At 44.5% G+C, this 14,228-nt stretch overlaps 1 protein-coding gene across 7 annotated transcripts in view; it reads right to left on the minus strand.

Annotated features, from left to right (window-relative positions):
• The window catches only part of TMEM132B (transmembrane protein 132B), a 398,454-nt gene that overhangs the window by 46,970 nt on the left and 337,256 nt on the right, over window positions 1-14,228 (minus strand). For all 7 annotated transcript variants that reach the window (XM_037816674.1, XM_037816673.1, XM_037816672.1 and 4 more), the window contains one exon: window positions 13,578-13,721. In XM_037816674.1, coding sequence (XP_037672602.1) covers window positions 13,578-13,721 — 144 coding nt within the window. The remainder of the gene's footprint in view (window positions 1-13,577; window positions 13,722-14,228) is intronic.

Here is a 14,228-nt window from a genome sequence, read left to right on the forward strand (position 1 = left end):
GCTCACTGGTCGCTCCAAATAACCCTCAGACAGAAGGCTTTGCTTGTGATATGGTTGCTGTTAAATAACTGAAGATGTTTCAAGTTTAGCTGCAATTGAAACATGCAAACTTATACCCTCACTAAGGGTGCAAATGAGAAGCCATAGAACTGAAATGCAAGTTTGCTTGCTATCCCATTCCCCCCCAAGTATTTCAAGAATAAAAGCTATCCCTACAGTGTTGGCCAGCGTAAACCTGCACTCAAGCTAGCACATAAAACCCTGAAGAGACAGCCTCATCCTCGAAAGGGCCGTGCTAGCTCTGACCAGGGCATGCCCACCACATGCACTGGTGCGATTCAGGCAGTGTCCTCTCTACCGTCCAAATGGGGGGTTCAAGGAAGTGACCACAGGTTGAGCATTCCTACTTTTGGATATTATTTTTAAAGGTTTTTTGAACTCCCTGCCATGTGCCAAGCGCTGTTCCAAGTGAGGGTGAATGAGCGGAGGGCAAGAAAGAGGGAAACCCCTGCCAGCTGGAGTTGTTCTAGAAGGTTCAAGAGGTTTGTCTGCTGGTTAAGCCCCAGGAGGTCATACAGGCCCCGGCCAAGCTTCAGCACTCACCTCTGATTTTCACCTCTTTGGACCTATCCACCTGCTTAGTGTTGCCAGGAGAACAAGACAGGTGGAAGGACATGCCCACCGCGAGAGAAGACTCAGTCAAGTGCAGAAATTTAGCGGCCGTGAGATGCTCCCCAGGGAAGCAGCAGGTGCAACGTAACCCGGCTCCCTCGACCATGCAAGGGAGGGCTGTGCCAGATCTAAGAAGCCTGATTGACTGCTGTATTTTTAAAAATACCTGTATACTTGGGGCTCACCACACTGTTCAAGAGACACACATCAACCTAGGTGCTCCCACATAAGTAAACGCTTCAACTCGCCAGGGGCGCCTTCGTGCCCCGGTTACCATTTCTGCCCCAGAAAGTCCATCTCCTACTCTGGCTCATGGTTAATAACTTCTGATCATAAAATACAAACTTCCAGACCAGAAGCCTCCTCCCACCACTCACCCATTCTGCTCAAAACTGCCTCTAAATTCCTATGACATGGGGGCTCCCAAAGCTGAAGTGACCCCTCAAAACACGCCTGCCAAGCTTGTAGTCCAAGACAAAGTTCTTCTGTTGCAATTTTCCCACCCACCTTGGGAGATGAGGATTAAGCAGGCAGCATGAATTTACATGCCACATTTAAAAATAAAAACAGAAACCAAATGGGGTGGCCCCAGAATTCTGTTATCTCCCAAACCATCAAACACAGAGTTTCAAAATATGTCAAAACCTATTTTCCTATACAAATATCCTTATATCAATAGAATAAAGGACAAATCTATATGATCATCACAACAGACACAAACATGCATTCGACAAAATCTGACATCCTTTTATGATGAAAACACTCTACAAACTAAGAATAGAAGGAAACTTCCTCAACCTGATGAAGGGCATCTATGAAAAACACAGAGTGATCATCGTACTCAATGGACAAAGAGTGAATGGCTTTTCCCTAAGATCAGGGACAAGGCAAGGTGCCCATTCTCATTCATTTTTATTCAACATTTTGTTGGAGAGTCTGGCCAGTGGAACTGGCAAGAAAATGAAACTTTTAAAAAGGCATACAGATTAGAAAGGAAGAAATGTAACTATCTTTCTTTGCAGATGACATGATCTTATTTATAGAAAACCCTAAGTAATCCTTTAAAAAACCCTATTAGAACTAGTAAACAAGTTCAGCAAAATTCCAGGGTAAAAGATGAACACACAAATATCATTGTATGTCTGTACATTAGCAATAACCAATTTGAAAATGAAATTAAGAAAACAATTCCACTTACAGTAGTGTCAAACGGAAAGAAATACTTAGCAACAAATTTAATAAGAGAAGTACAAAACTTATGCTCTGAAAACTACAAAACATTATCTAAAGCAGTTAAAGAAGACCTAAATAGATAGAAAGACAACCCGTGTTCATGAATCACAAGGTTTAATATTGTTAAGGCAATAATTTTCCCCAAATTGATCTACAGATTCAACATGAAGACCATCAAAATCACAGATGTCTTTTTGGTAGAATTGGCAAGTTGCTCCTAAAATTCACATGGAAATTCAAGAGACCTAGAAAAGAAAAATGAAAAAAGGAAAGAAATAACAAATTTGGAGGACTCACGCGTCTCAATTACAAAACTTACTTGAGGTAAGATGGTGCTGGCATGAGGAGAGACAAACAGCTAAATGGAATAGAACAAACCCTCATATTTATGAACAGTTCATTTTTTGACAAAGGTATCAAGACAATTCAGTGGACAAAAATAGTCTTTTTCATAAATAGTACTGGATATCTGCATCCAAAAATATGAATTTAGAGCCTTACCTCACACCATATACAAAATTAACTCTAATTGGAACATTGGTCCAAATGTAAGAGCTAAAACTATAAAACTTTTCGAAGAAAGTATAGGAGAAATTTTAGTGACATTGGGATAAGCACTTATTGCTTAGATATAACACCAAAAGTATAATCTATAAAACAAAAAAAAATTGATAAAGTGGACTTCATCAAAATTTAAAACTTCTGGTCTTCAAAATACCCTGCTAGGGTTTGAAAAGACAAACCTCCGACTTGAAGAAAACATTTTAAAATTACATATCTGAAAAAGGACTCATATCTGGAATATATAAAGAACTCTCAAAACTCAATCATAAGAAAACAATCCAATTTAAAAATGGGCAAAAGATTTGAACACACACTTCATTACCAAAAGACATGTAGATGACAAATAGCACAATGAAAGATTCCCAAAATCATTAGTCATTAGGGACGTGTAAACTAAAACCAATATGGCATACCTCTATAGAGGTATAGAATGCTTGAAGTTAAAAGGGTTGACCATACCAAGTGTTGGCAAGGACGTGGAGGCACCGGAACTCTCAGACCCTGCTGGTGGAAATGTAAAATGGTACAACCACTTTGGATAACAGTTTGGCGGCATCTTAAAAAGTCAGACATAGACCTACCATATGATACAGCTACTTTTACGTATTTAACCAAGAGAAATGAAAGCTTATGTTCAGAGAGACACTTGTACAAATGTTCATAGCAGCTTTAGTTTTAATAGTCAAAAACTGGAAACAACCCAAATGTCCATCAACAGATGGATAAACAAACTATGGCATATTCATACAATGGAATAATAATCAGCAATAAAAAGAAGTGAACTATTGTTTTATATATATATATAAAACACAACATGAATGAATCTCAAGTTGATTATCCTCAGTGAAAGAAACCAGGCCAAAAAAAAAAAAAAAAAGAGAGCATATGGTATGATTCCATTTATATAAAACTCTAGAAAATGAAAATTAATCTTAGTGACAGCAGATGAGTGGTCGCCTGGGGACAGGTCAAGAGGGGCAGGAGGGAAGGATTCCCAAGGAGCACAAAGAAGCTGCAGGGGTTCTAGATAAGTTCACTATCTTGAGTCTGTACACTCGTATGCTTTAAATATGTACAGTTTGCTGTATGTCAACTATACCTCTATAAAGCTTTTAGAAAGGAAAAAAGGTGGAGGGGACATCAGCCTTAAGACACTACAGCTAGATCCAGTTACACCTACCTTCAGATCTTTGTTATGCAATCCAATTAAATCCCAAATTTGTTTAAATGATTTGAGGTTCTCCAGGAAACCCCATGAACCCAAATATGAAGACAATTACTCTGTCCACCCATGAAGGAACGTGGCAGGAGTTCACACCGTGAACCAAGCGCCAAACATCAACAAGGGGCCCCTTCCCTTTTACTGAACCCAGAAAGGTCCCCAGGAGATGGGCACTGGGACAGCATCTGACCAGGGCCTGACATCCAAGACGCTTTCACGGGCCCAGGTCTCAAGCCCACCCCGTGCCTCGGATCTGAGCTGGGCCTGACAGAGAGGAGCCGGTGAATGGGGCCCGGGAGGAGAGAAGGGAGCACGCGGTCCTACGTCCTGGAAGAGGAGGGATGGGCAGCTGCAGCCTGCTCAGTGTGGGAACTCCTCTGCTTTACGCAGGAAGGAGACCAGAAGGTCAGTTCTTAATTAGAGATGCCAAAGACAGAAGTGGTCAATGATCTAATTAATACTGAAATCAGAGGGAGAGGGACAGGAACAAAAGGTTGAGAATGCAGCAGGATCTATCCTCCAGCTGGCAGGGAACATATGACACAGTTCCAATTAGAACCGGACAATAAAAGTCCAAATTGCCAGCATAAAAGACAAAATTAGGTGATAACATCCAGACTGCTTGACAACTTATTCTCAGATATTTGGCTCCTGGGGATGGGTGAAGGGAAGGAAATCCATGCCCAGAAATAGAATCATGGTGTTTTGTTGGAATTTTTGCCAAGCATTGCTAAAGGAGCAAAAATAGCCTAAACCTCTTTTGGATTTCTCTGTGTCTTCTCAATACAATGAACGCCGTTCTGCAGGTTTCTTGGAAGCCTGTTGCAGCCCGTCGCAGACAAGGACCCTTTCAGAATAAGTCACTGCAGGGCCTGCTGGGGACCCACTTCCTCAACTCCTCCCCCTTGGGGGGTCCCCAGCAGCACCCCCTTCCCACCCACCCGTGGCTCAGGCCCCAGCTTCCAGTTCTTTCACCTGCTGCTGCTCTGCCCAGCGGACAGTAAAACCGATGAGTGTCCCCTGGGCAAAATTTCTCCACAGACCTCATTAGCGCTCATTATTCACTTGAATGACTTGCCAACATTTAAAAATCAAAAATCTTACTAAGCATTTAGATTCCCAGTCTGTATATTTGTCTTTAAGTGAGAGAGGAAATGGACGGAGTTGTGTGTCCATTTTGGCGTCTATAAATATAGACAAGCAGCAGAGAAGTATTTATTCAAAACCCACTGAGTTCCAGACATACAAACCTTCCCGTGCCTCAGTTTCCGGAGCTGTGTGTTCTGAATGGAGATGTCCTACGGATTGAAAGCTCTAGTGTATTTAAAACAAGCAGAGCCATGTCTGACCCCAAAGTGCTGTATGCTTTAGAGGGTGGTGGTGGTGGTGGTGTCTCTAAGAGACCCTGGGGTAAAAAACATAACTAAGACGCAGCACCCAGCCTCAAGGGGAAGGCAGTCAACGTGCCTGAAACACACAGTGTGCCGGGTCCCGACACGTATCTGCAGAGCTGATGGAAACACAGAGGGAGAACCCGGAGCAGAGGAAGGAGGAGGCTGCAGGGGAGGGGCCAGCTGAGCCGAGTCTGGGGGTGACATGGAGAGGGGAAGGGGACAGGCAGAGGGAAGGGCGTGTGCACAGGAACATGATGTGATGTGCAAAACCACCCGGAGAGGGGGAGGGGGGCAAGACGGCGTCATAGAGATGTGCGGCATTTAGTTAGTCCTCTGGAGCAAGTAGCAGATAGCCAGGAACAACTAGGAAATAGACTGCAACAACTACTGGGGGACATCCATGACTAGATACGCATCGTATACCAGTCTGGAGTGGGTGGAACAGCTGAGATTGCAGCATGGAGCTGTAAGTAAAGCCCCCCAAACTGTGGCGCAGGCGCCTCTCCCCCACTGGCACGGCAGGCTGAGCTGAAACATTTCCCTGTGAAAAAACAAAGCAGGCTACCTGGAGTGAGGGACAGTAACTCAACCAAGCACCAACTGTGGTTTTAATTAACAAATCTGGACTACTGGATACAAGCTACAAGCACAGATAACTCCAGAGCAAGCAGGAAAGGAACCCTGAGGTTACTGCCAGCAGAGACGAGGCAAGGCTGACAGAAGAAAAATAATAAATAAAATAAATAAATAAATAAATAAATAAATAAATAAATAAAAGGCTTTTGGAGACGGATGAGTTCAGCATACTGGAAAATGGTTGCGTCCCAAGAAAAGGGGCACAGAGAACTGGGTACCAATACCAGTCAACCAGTGAAACTGGGAGGATGGGGACTGGCTCTGAAAAGGGGCTTGCTTTCTTTCTCCTCCCATTCCAAGTAGCTAATAAGAGAAAGTTTTAGGCATTTTCAATTGTCAGTGGCTGACCAGGCAAGGGTGGAGTTAAGAGAGTCAGAGGGACAAAGAAGGAATTTAAGTGTATGAGATTACTCCCAAAAGGTGCATCTTCCCTAAAAAAGAGGGGGTGAGGCCCAGCTCAAGTGGCTGCCCTCCCTCGGAGAATTCAAACCCTAAGGCCTAGGGGAAAAAAAAAAAAAACAGAAACAACTTAAGCTTGGCTTCTGACACCCTTGGCCCCTGGCCAGGACAGGGTCCACTGAGAATTAAAGGCACTGCACCTCTTTATGCCAGTGGGGAGGTGAGGGCTGACAAGTGCCACCTGCTGGGCAGGACAGGAAAAGCACAGAAAGTCTGACAACCTGCTGGGTCTCATCCTTAGGGAAACTTGATACTGATTACACCCTCCTCCTGAGACATGGGCCCATCTTGTCTGGGAAAATCTGATTGGAGCAAATCTCTGGAGCAAAGCTCTTTTAAAAGCCTGTGCTGATGGAGGTGCCAACTGCCTACAGGATATCACTGAAGCAGAGCAGGAAAGCTTTTTGCCTGAATTTTTCAATGGAGATTTTGATTCTATTGTGCCTGAAGTCAGAATACTACAGTATTAAGAGTTGTGAACTGATATCAACTACTGATCAAGACCACCCTGACTTTACCAAGTGCCTCCAAGTACTCCTAAAGAAGAGAGAAGAAAAAGACCTGCAGGTTGATCTGACTGCGACACGGGGAGGACTTGGTGGACGTTTTGACCCGATTATGGCATCTGTGAGCACACTGTTCCAGGCGACTGGCATCACTCCTTTTCCAATTATAATAAATCAAGAGAAATCTCTCACCTACCTGCTCCAACCGCAAATCATGTGCTTGGTTTTGGAATACTGGTCAGTACTTCTAATACCTACGATGGATCTGGGTAGTAATTACCTCATCACCAAGGATTTATTGCTCAATTAGAACAGTTCACCTGGGTTTACTGGGGTCTACACTTCTTCAGGAAGCCCACTGGTTCAGATAATCCAGACAACATTATAAGTGACAGCTCCGAATTTTTTCAGTGAGACGCAAAAATCATAATTTGTTAGGAAAGTTAGTAAGTCTACTCTTTTCAGTTGGAACTAATATGAATAATTCCATCATAGAAGTCAGTACCGATTATTCTTTATTGTATTATTAATCATTCCTTTTTATCCTAGAAAATTGTTTTTAATTTTGAAGCTGATAAAACTCCTTGGAGTCTAGCACATCCCTCGCCCCTGCTGGCCACCCTTAAATGCTTTTAACAACAAGGGCTGCTTCTGAATTCTTTTAATATTATATTTCTCCTTATAATTTATATCACCTTTGACTGGAAAAAAAATTCCTTGCAGGTTGGGATGTTAAAACTACACTATTTCACTCCGGCCTATTATTGTATTTGGTATTATCTTTTAAAAAATAAATAAAGTCATTGACCTAAGTATTAAATTTGAGAACACATAATTATGTAAGTTATAGGGAAGAGAGAAATGGCATGAAAGATAAATAATTCTTGAAGGCATTCTACTCACATATTAACCCCCAAACTCAACTTTTGAAGTAAATGCCCCAAACCTTAGTGGAATGGCAGATCAAAATTGTCCCTATCTTAATCAGAACCTAGACTGAAAAACCTTTGGGGTCATAGAGCACAATTTTATTCAAATGCCAGAAAATAGTTAGAAGTCTATGGGGACAGTAAAAAGCCCCGTGCTGAGAGCCTGTGTTCTGGTCCGAGGCCGGCCATTCACCCAAGTTCCCTGAACCCCTTTCCTCATCTGCAAAATGGAATGACTGGAACAGATCATATCTGAGCTTCCTTCCCACACTCAAATTGTAAATTCTGGCACTTTGCACTTGTAAAGCAGATAATGCTCCTGGTTACTGAGAGCACCAGGTTAAACAACCTGGTCCATTGAATATATTCAAGTTTCTTTTATAATGGGACCCTCTTCATAATATATATATTTTTTCACTAAACCAAATGTGGTCATACAAACAATGATTTAAACATGAACCTGCCCAGCATGGTTTCAGTACACAATCCCTATGTTGCTGAAAGAAAAGGCACCAGAAGCTGTTAGCTTCTTCGTGCTAACAACTTTGATTATGAAAGGACCATGTGAGATTTTGATTATAAATAAAAAATGAAAAGGGGATCAATGGAACTCACATGCAATTCTGAATGGTTACTTATTAGAAAAAAAAACTATCTTATGCAAATACATGTGAGACTGAAATCTGAACGTCAAATAAAAATATTTAGTTATCAAAACACACACACACACACACACACACACACACACACAGAAGAAAGCAGAAATAAGAGAGAAACCAAGTTCCGATGAGCCTCTGGATCCAATTTTGCCTGAAGTCATCATAACCCTTTTTAGTCACATGAGCCAATGCATTCCGCTTTGGGGCTAAAGGCAGATGGATTGGGGTTTGTTACGTGTAAACCCACCCCCCACCCTCCCGAAAAAAAAAATTCAACACAAACCAATGCAGGAATTCACCTTAGGCCTGACAAACGCCACCTCCTACCACACCTGTCCAATCCCTCCACACAAGCAGTGAGGTCTCTAGCTCAGGTACAGCAGTTCACGTGTGGCTATCTAGAGGACTATGCTCAGGACACACATCACCTTCCATCTTTCCTCTCCTTAAACCCAAGCACTTAAAGAAACCTCATCTCAGAGCCCTTGTGAGGTGCCGCCTATTAGCACAGGAAATGAAGCTGCATTTTCAAAGCTGTGGTTTTCTCTATTTAATGACCAGTTTCCCACACATGGCTAAGCAAGCAGCAAGGAACTTTAGATTTCACCCTGACAGCACATCCATCAGAAGACACACTGCCTTACCTGACCGCCTGCAGCCCAAGTTTGGAAACAAGATGCTTCCCGGGGCAGGCAAGGCTTTAAAATGTTGATGCCCTTCTATTAGCCCTTTAGCATCTCATCATTGCCTAGCTCAGCTGATACGAGAGCTGGAAAACTTAATTATTACAGATATATGTTGGAGGGCTCCATCTTCAAGATCAGCATTGAGTTCGTGCTTACTTCTCTCCAAGGGTGAAAGAGTGCAGCCCCTGCTGATGATGCACAACTGGCTTTTGGAGTTCTGAAAGCCACAATTCATCGACAAAAATACAATTACAAATGCATAAAAACAGGAGGCTGTCATTTTATCAGAAACATAGACACTCAAAGCGTAAAATATAATTACAATATGGAAATTGCACTTTTCTTCCTTCCTCTGAAAACCGTTAAACAAACTTAGCAAGGAGAGACCGAGGCAAAAGATACCCTGTCTTCATCCTCAAACCCTGCCTAGTAAACAGGACTCTGCAGGTGTCACGAAGTTAAAGACCTTGAGAGCGGGGAAATAATCCTGGATTATCCAGGTGGGCGTGGTGTCATCCGGGGTCCCTAGAAGAGGGAGACAGCAGGCTCCGAGTCAGCAGGCGTGAGGACGGAAGCAGAGTCCAGGAAGAGCTCTGAAGACGCCTCACTGCTGGCTTTGAAGATGGAGAAAGGGGCCATGAGCCAAGGAACACGTGAAGCCTCTAGAAGCTTGAAAAGGCAAGAAAATGCGTCTCCCTTAGGGCCTCCAGAGAACCAGAGCCCTGCCAACCCATTTTAGACTTCAGACCCCAGAATGGTAAGATAATAAATACTTTAAGCCATAAATTTGTGCTCATTTTCTAGCAGCAATAAGATACTTATGAAACTTATATGCATGCCTTCAAGGTAGATGAAAACAAGCGTTTTGCAAATTTAGGAAAAGCCCATTATCAACGTGCTTCCTGATGGGAAAGGTGCAGGAATGATATTTTACTGCCAGCGCATAAGAACACCCGCCCTTGTGCCTACACAACCTTAGAGAGAACAAGTCATGATTGTTATAGCTGCAGGGAGGCTGCGACCCCGGGCTCTGCAGCCAGCCTGCCCAGGTGGGAACTGTGGCCTCCACACCCACCAGCTTCGGTGAGTTCCCTAACCCTTCGATGCCCTCGTGTCCTCACCTGGAACCTTCCAACAGTGGGATTACCCACCTCAAAGGCTCGCTGTGAAGATGCAATAGGTCAATGCCTCTACCATCCTTATAACAGTACCTGGCTCTTAATAATTCAAGAAATGTTTTCTATGACTATTCATCAGCTGAACCGTAAACTCCTAAGGGCAGAATTGATATGCATTGTACCTTATCACTCCCAAAGCTCTTTATGTATTGCCCTCCAGAAATAGATATTTAACAAGTATTTATGGAATAAAAACATCCCCATGGGAAAAAAAAAAGAAGACTTGGATCACAGGATCAGGTCCAGGCACCCAGCCAATGCAAGCCCTTCAAATAGGGGACCTGTCACTGCTCTTTCAGGATTTCCAGTAACAGAAAATTCACTGGAGATGTTCCAATAACGACAGGCGGCAACTCCTGCCTAGCAGCTTGTCCCATTGCTGGGCAGCTCTAACATTCATTCAGTAATTCATTCATTCATTCTTTCTTCCATATACTTAAAAAGTATTTATTGAGCACCTACTGTGTTCCAGGCATTGGACTTAGGACTGGGATAGAATGGTTAGTAAAACAGACATAGTCATAGACACTGCGGACCAGCAACAAAATAGAGGTTAAAAATGTAGATATGGATACAGGCACGTTGGTAAGTAGATGTTGATGTACAGATATAGCCATAATATTTATTGATGTATGTGACTGATCAAGCACTATGAGACTCTTTGTCTCTCTCTATAGTCTTATTTAATCATCCCAAACCCTCCATATTGGGATTGTACCCTACACAGATTTAGCAAGTGACAATTCAATTATATGTGCTCAGAATAACTTTGGGTTGTCATCTGCCAACACTTCCATCAGAAAACATAAAGAGAATGAAAGGGAAAGACAGGATCTTTGGCAGAGGGACAGAAAGAGGTCCTTCATCTGCTGCTTATTTCGGAGAGAGACTAGGTACCTGAGCCGTCTCACCATCCTCCAAGCTCTACTGTCAGAAACGGGCAGTGCAAGTGTGAGGAGAGATGAAAGAGCCCCCAGCCTCAGTGTGGATGCGAGCAGGAAGTGGGGGGGGACAGCGGAGAACTGACGCACAGGCCTTAGGGAAAGGGGCATCTTCACCTTGGCTCCAGATGAAGGTCACAAGAAGGAAGAGGGTTCCAGGACTGCAGGACCTTGTGATTTTACAAAAGACCTGGAAATCCAGATTTCTATGTGAATCTTTCCATTATAACATGAAGGCAACAAATTTAATAATAGCAATTTTAAGAAGTACACGTACACACACGCATGTTCACACACACATCTCCGAACCTGATCAGACCCGCAGTCTGCCTGTGAGTGACCGCAGTTCTGGGGCTGTGCACCAATCGATGCCAATGAAAATCATGTCAAAGCTGTGGCACCTCTTCAAACAGTTGATTCACTGGATCTCACCATTGAAAAAATGCCCTCACTTCTTACACACACAGACACACACACAGCTCTTAAGCTGCATCCTCTACTTGTGTGAAGGTTTGGGTTTAGGTTATGCTTTTCATAACTTTAAAGTAGGACTCAACATTTGTCCCTCCTAATCTGGCCAGATTAGGCGAAGGTTTCAGACTTTCAAAATCATTTATGTCCTCAGGTTCTGCCCCCCAAAGTCATACAATCCCAGGTTAAGGAAGCTAAATTATTTGAATATTACCACAATTTACATCTTCCTAAATGCACGCTGTCTCCTTTATCTAAATCATGGTCTAAGCGTACAGAATTTCCAACACACAAAAATTTTTACTGATCCCGGAAAGATTCTCCCTGGGGATCACACTGGTGTTTCCTGTGCCTTCACAGAGCGACAGTTAGAGCTCTCAGACTGAGGGGTTCCCTGCAGAGGGTGCTAATGACTGTGTCACACCTTTTGGGTGCAAAGGGCCCTGGGATGATGCCAAGGTCAGAGCACAGCTCTGTGAGTGACTCTGCTCACCCTGGGGTTGTGGCAAAATTTACTATAAATATTGAAACTAAACCATGACAAATGCATCACAGTCAATGAAAAATTAATCCTCTCAGTCAGCAAAGGCCCTAGGATTTGCAACAGAGCCTAGAATACCTGGGAAAGCCTCGAAGCAGCACGTTGACCTGCCTGCTCTGCTTGGCTCCTCTTAATATCAGGCCACGATTTGCCAGGAGGAAAGCCCCATCTTCAGGTGGCTACAAAAGGGACAGTGGCGCAAAAAGCTATTGTTTTTCAAAGCAATTTATCTCTTGGGTTGGGCAAGAGATAGTTCATTTCCATGAGGGGGAGACGACCAAACCTAAGGCAACGACGGAGTCCATGAGCTGGGGTGTCCTCTGTTGGGGTGCAATTCTCCAGGGAGGAGAGGCGGACTCCACCTGGCTCAAAGAGCTGCACAGACAAGCAATTTCTTTGAGGCTATGGTGGTACAAGCACACAGACACCATCTCCCAAAGCCAGCACCGTATCTCCTTTCGGTCACGACGTGGGGATGGTAAACCATGTGAGTTGTCAGAGGCAACCAAAGGCAATGCCTCAAGAGTAGTTTTCATTTCTGGGCAGATGAACTCGTGGGATTCGGATCAGATCTGTCTAAACTCGGATTACTGAATGCCTTGGGTGTGTTAAATCCAACTCTACCCCAGGAGTACAAGGATCGCCGGGAGCCTGGGCAGGGAGGTGTGTACCGGCTCTGAGCCAGCCCCTTCTGTCTCTAGGAGAGTTAACAGCTCCGAGTCCAGGAAGCAGGCTGGGCACATCTGTATGCATTATTATCATTTCCTCTTTATCAAAACCATCTCAGTCAACCCCTCCCAGATCTCCTCCATCATAGGAGAAAGTCCTAATGGCCTTTCAGTCTGCCATAGAGCTCTTAAGATTGAGCCCAGGCCTCGTTCACCCTGTACATGGGGCTGGTGGGAGGGCAGGAAGGACAGAACTCAGCATTACGGTGTTTCTCTAGAATGGATGGACCGGATCTGGGGCACTCTAAGCAGCTGAGAGGAGGAAGGATGGTTCTGAAGATTTAACTCCTTTCCCCCTGAAGTCTCTGCTGCAAAATGAAAAGGTCAACAAATGGCGCTAAGAAAAAATAGGCAGAAGCACTAAATACGATGGTTCAAACAGACCTCTGGAGAGAACACGGAAAAGCCAAGGGCTGGTTCCTGGCTGAATCTGGAGTCTTAAATCCAGTTAATTAGGATGAAGAAACCCACAGAGATGTCTCATGGCCGGGTTTACCAAATTGTGTGAATATCACTTCTGCTAGAGACTAAGAGCAGCAGTGGGTTCCCCACCCCAGGCAGAGGGAAGCAGCCCGGCCTGCTGAGCCTCTCCTGGCCCCAGAAGCGTCCCTGGAGCAGCCACTCTCTGTCTGCTAAGAGTCTCCCAGCCTCCAGCCCTGCAGAGCAGGGGGCTCAGCCAGGACAGGCCCCGGGGACCCAAGAAGGGACAGCACAAAAGAGCAGGCAGTTAAGAGATCTGCAGAGAAAGCCGTGGATACCTTGACGACGTCTTCATCAGCAGACTTGCATTCCACCGCGTCCGACACGTCGACCACAGAGCCGTCCTCTTGAACTGCCACGACTTTGACGGGGACTGAAACAGCCTTCCCTGTGAGAATGGCCGTGTTCAAGACTTCTGTGTCCTGAAGAGAGAGGAGGGTGCATGTCAGCAAACAAGGATGACAAGCTGGTGGCAGGGGAGGGGTTACAAGGTGTGCACGGCCTTCATTACCTGGTGGTGGGGGTCATGACCTCACCCGAAGTGGGAAGTTCTGCTCACCAGTGACGGTCCTGCCCAGGCTGAGACAAGAAGCCTGAAGGCTGGACCAGCCTCAGAGGCGGCATCCTGCCCCCCACCCCCTCTCCCCCACCCCCATCCCCATCCCCACCCTCAGCAGGTGCATCGCACACACACACACACACATATACAGAACAAGTGTTCTTTGCAATATTGTCCAAATCTTCATTTGGAAAGTGACTGCCTAATTTTATGGGTTTATCAACACACTGAATACAGCCTTTATTTTTGTTTCAAATTAGGAAAGAGCAGCACAAAGACCAACAGGACTAGCAGCAGATTACAAACCTCTGCACCCCTGAACTGACCACCAGCAATGCCCCCACCACCCGCATCCCATCACCAGGTACAC

Source organism: Choloepus didactylus, chromosome 23, assembly GCF_015220235.1.
Source record: "Choloepus didactylus isolate mChoDid1 chromosome 23, mChoDid1.pri, whole genome shotgun sequence".
Taxonomy (NCBI): domain Eukaryota; kingdom Metazoa; phylum Chordata; class Mammalia; order Pilosa; family Megalonychidae; genus Choloepus; species Choloepus didactylus.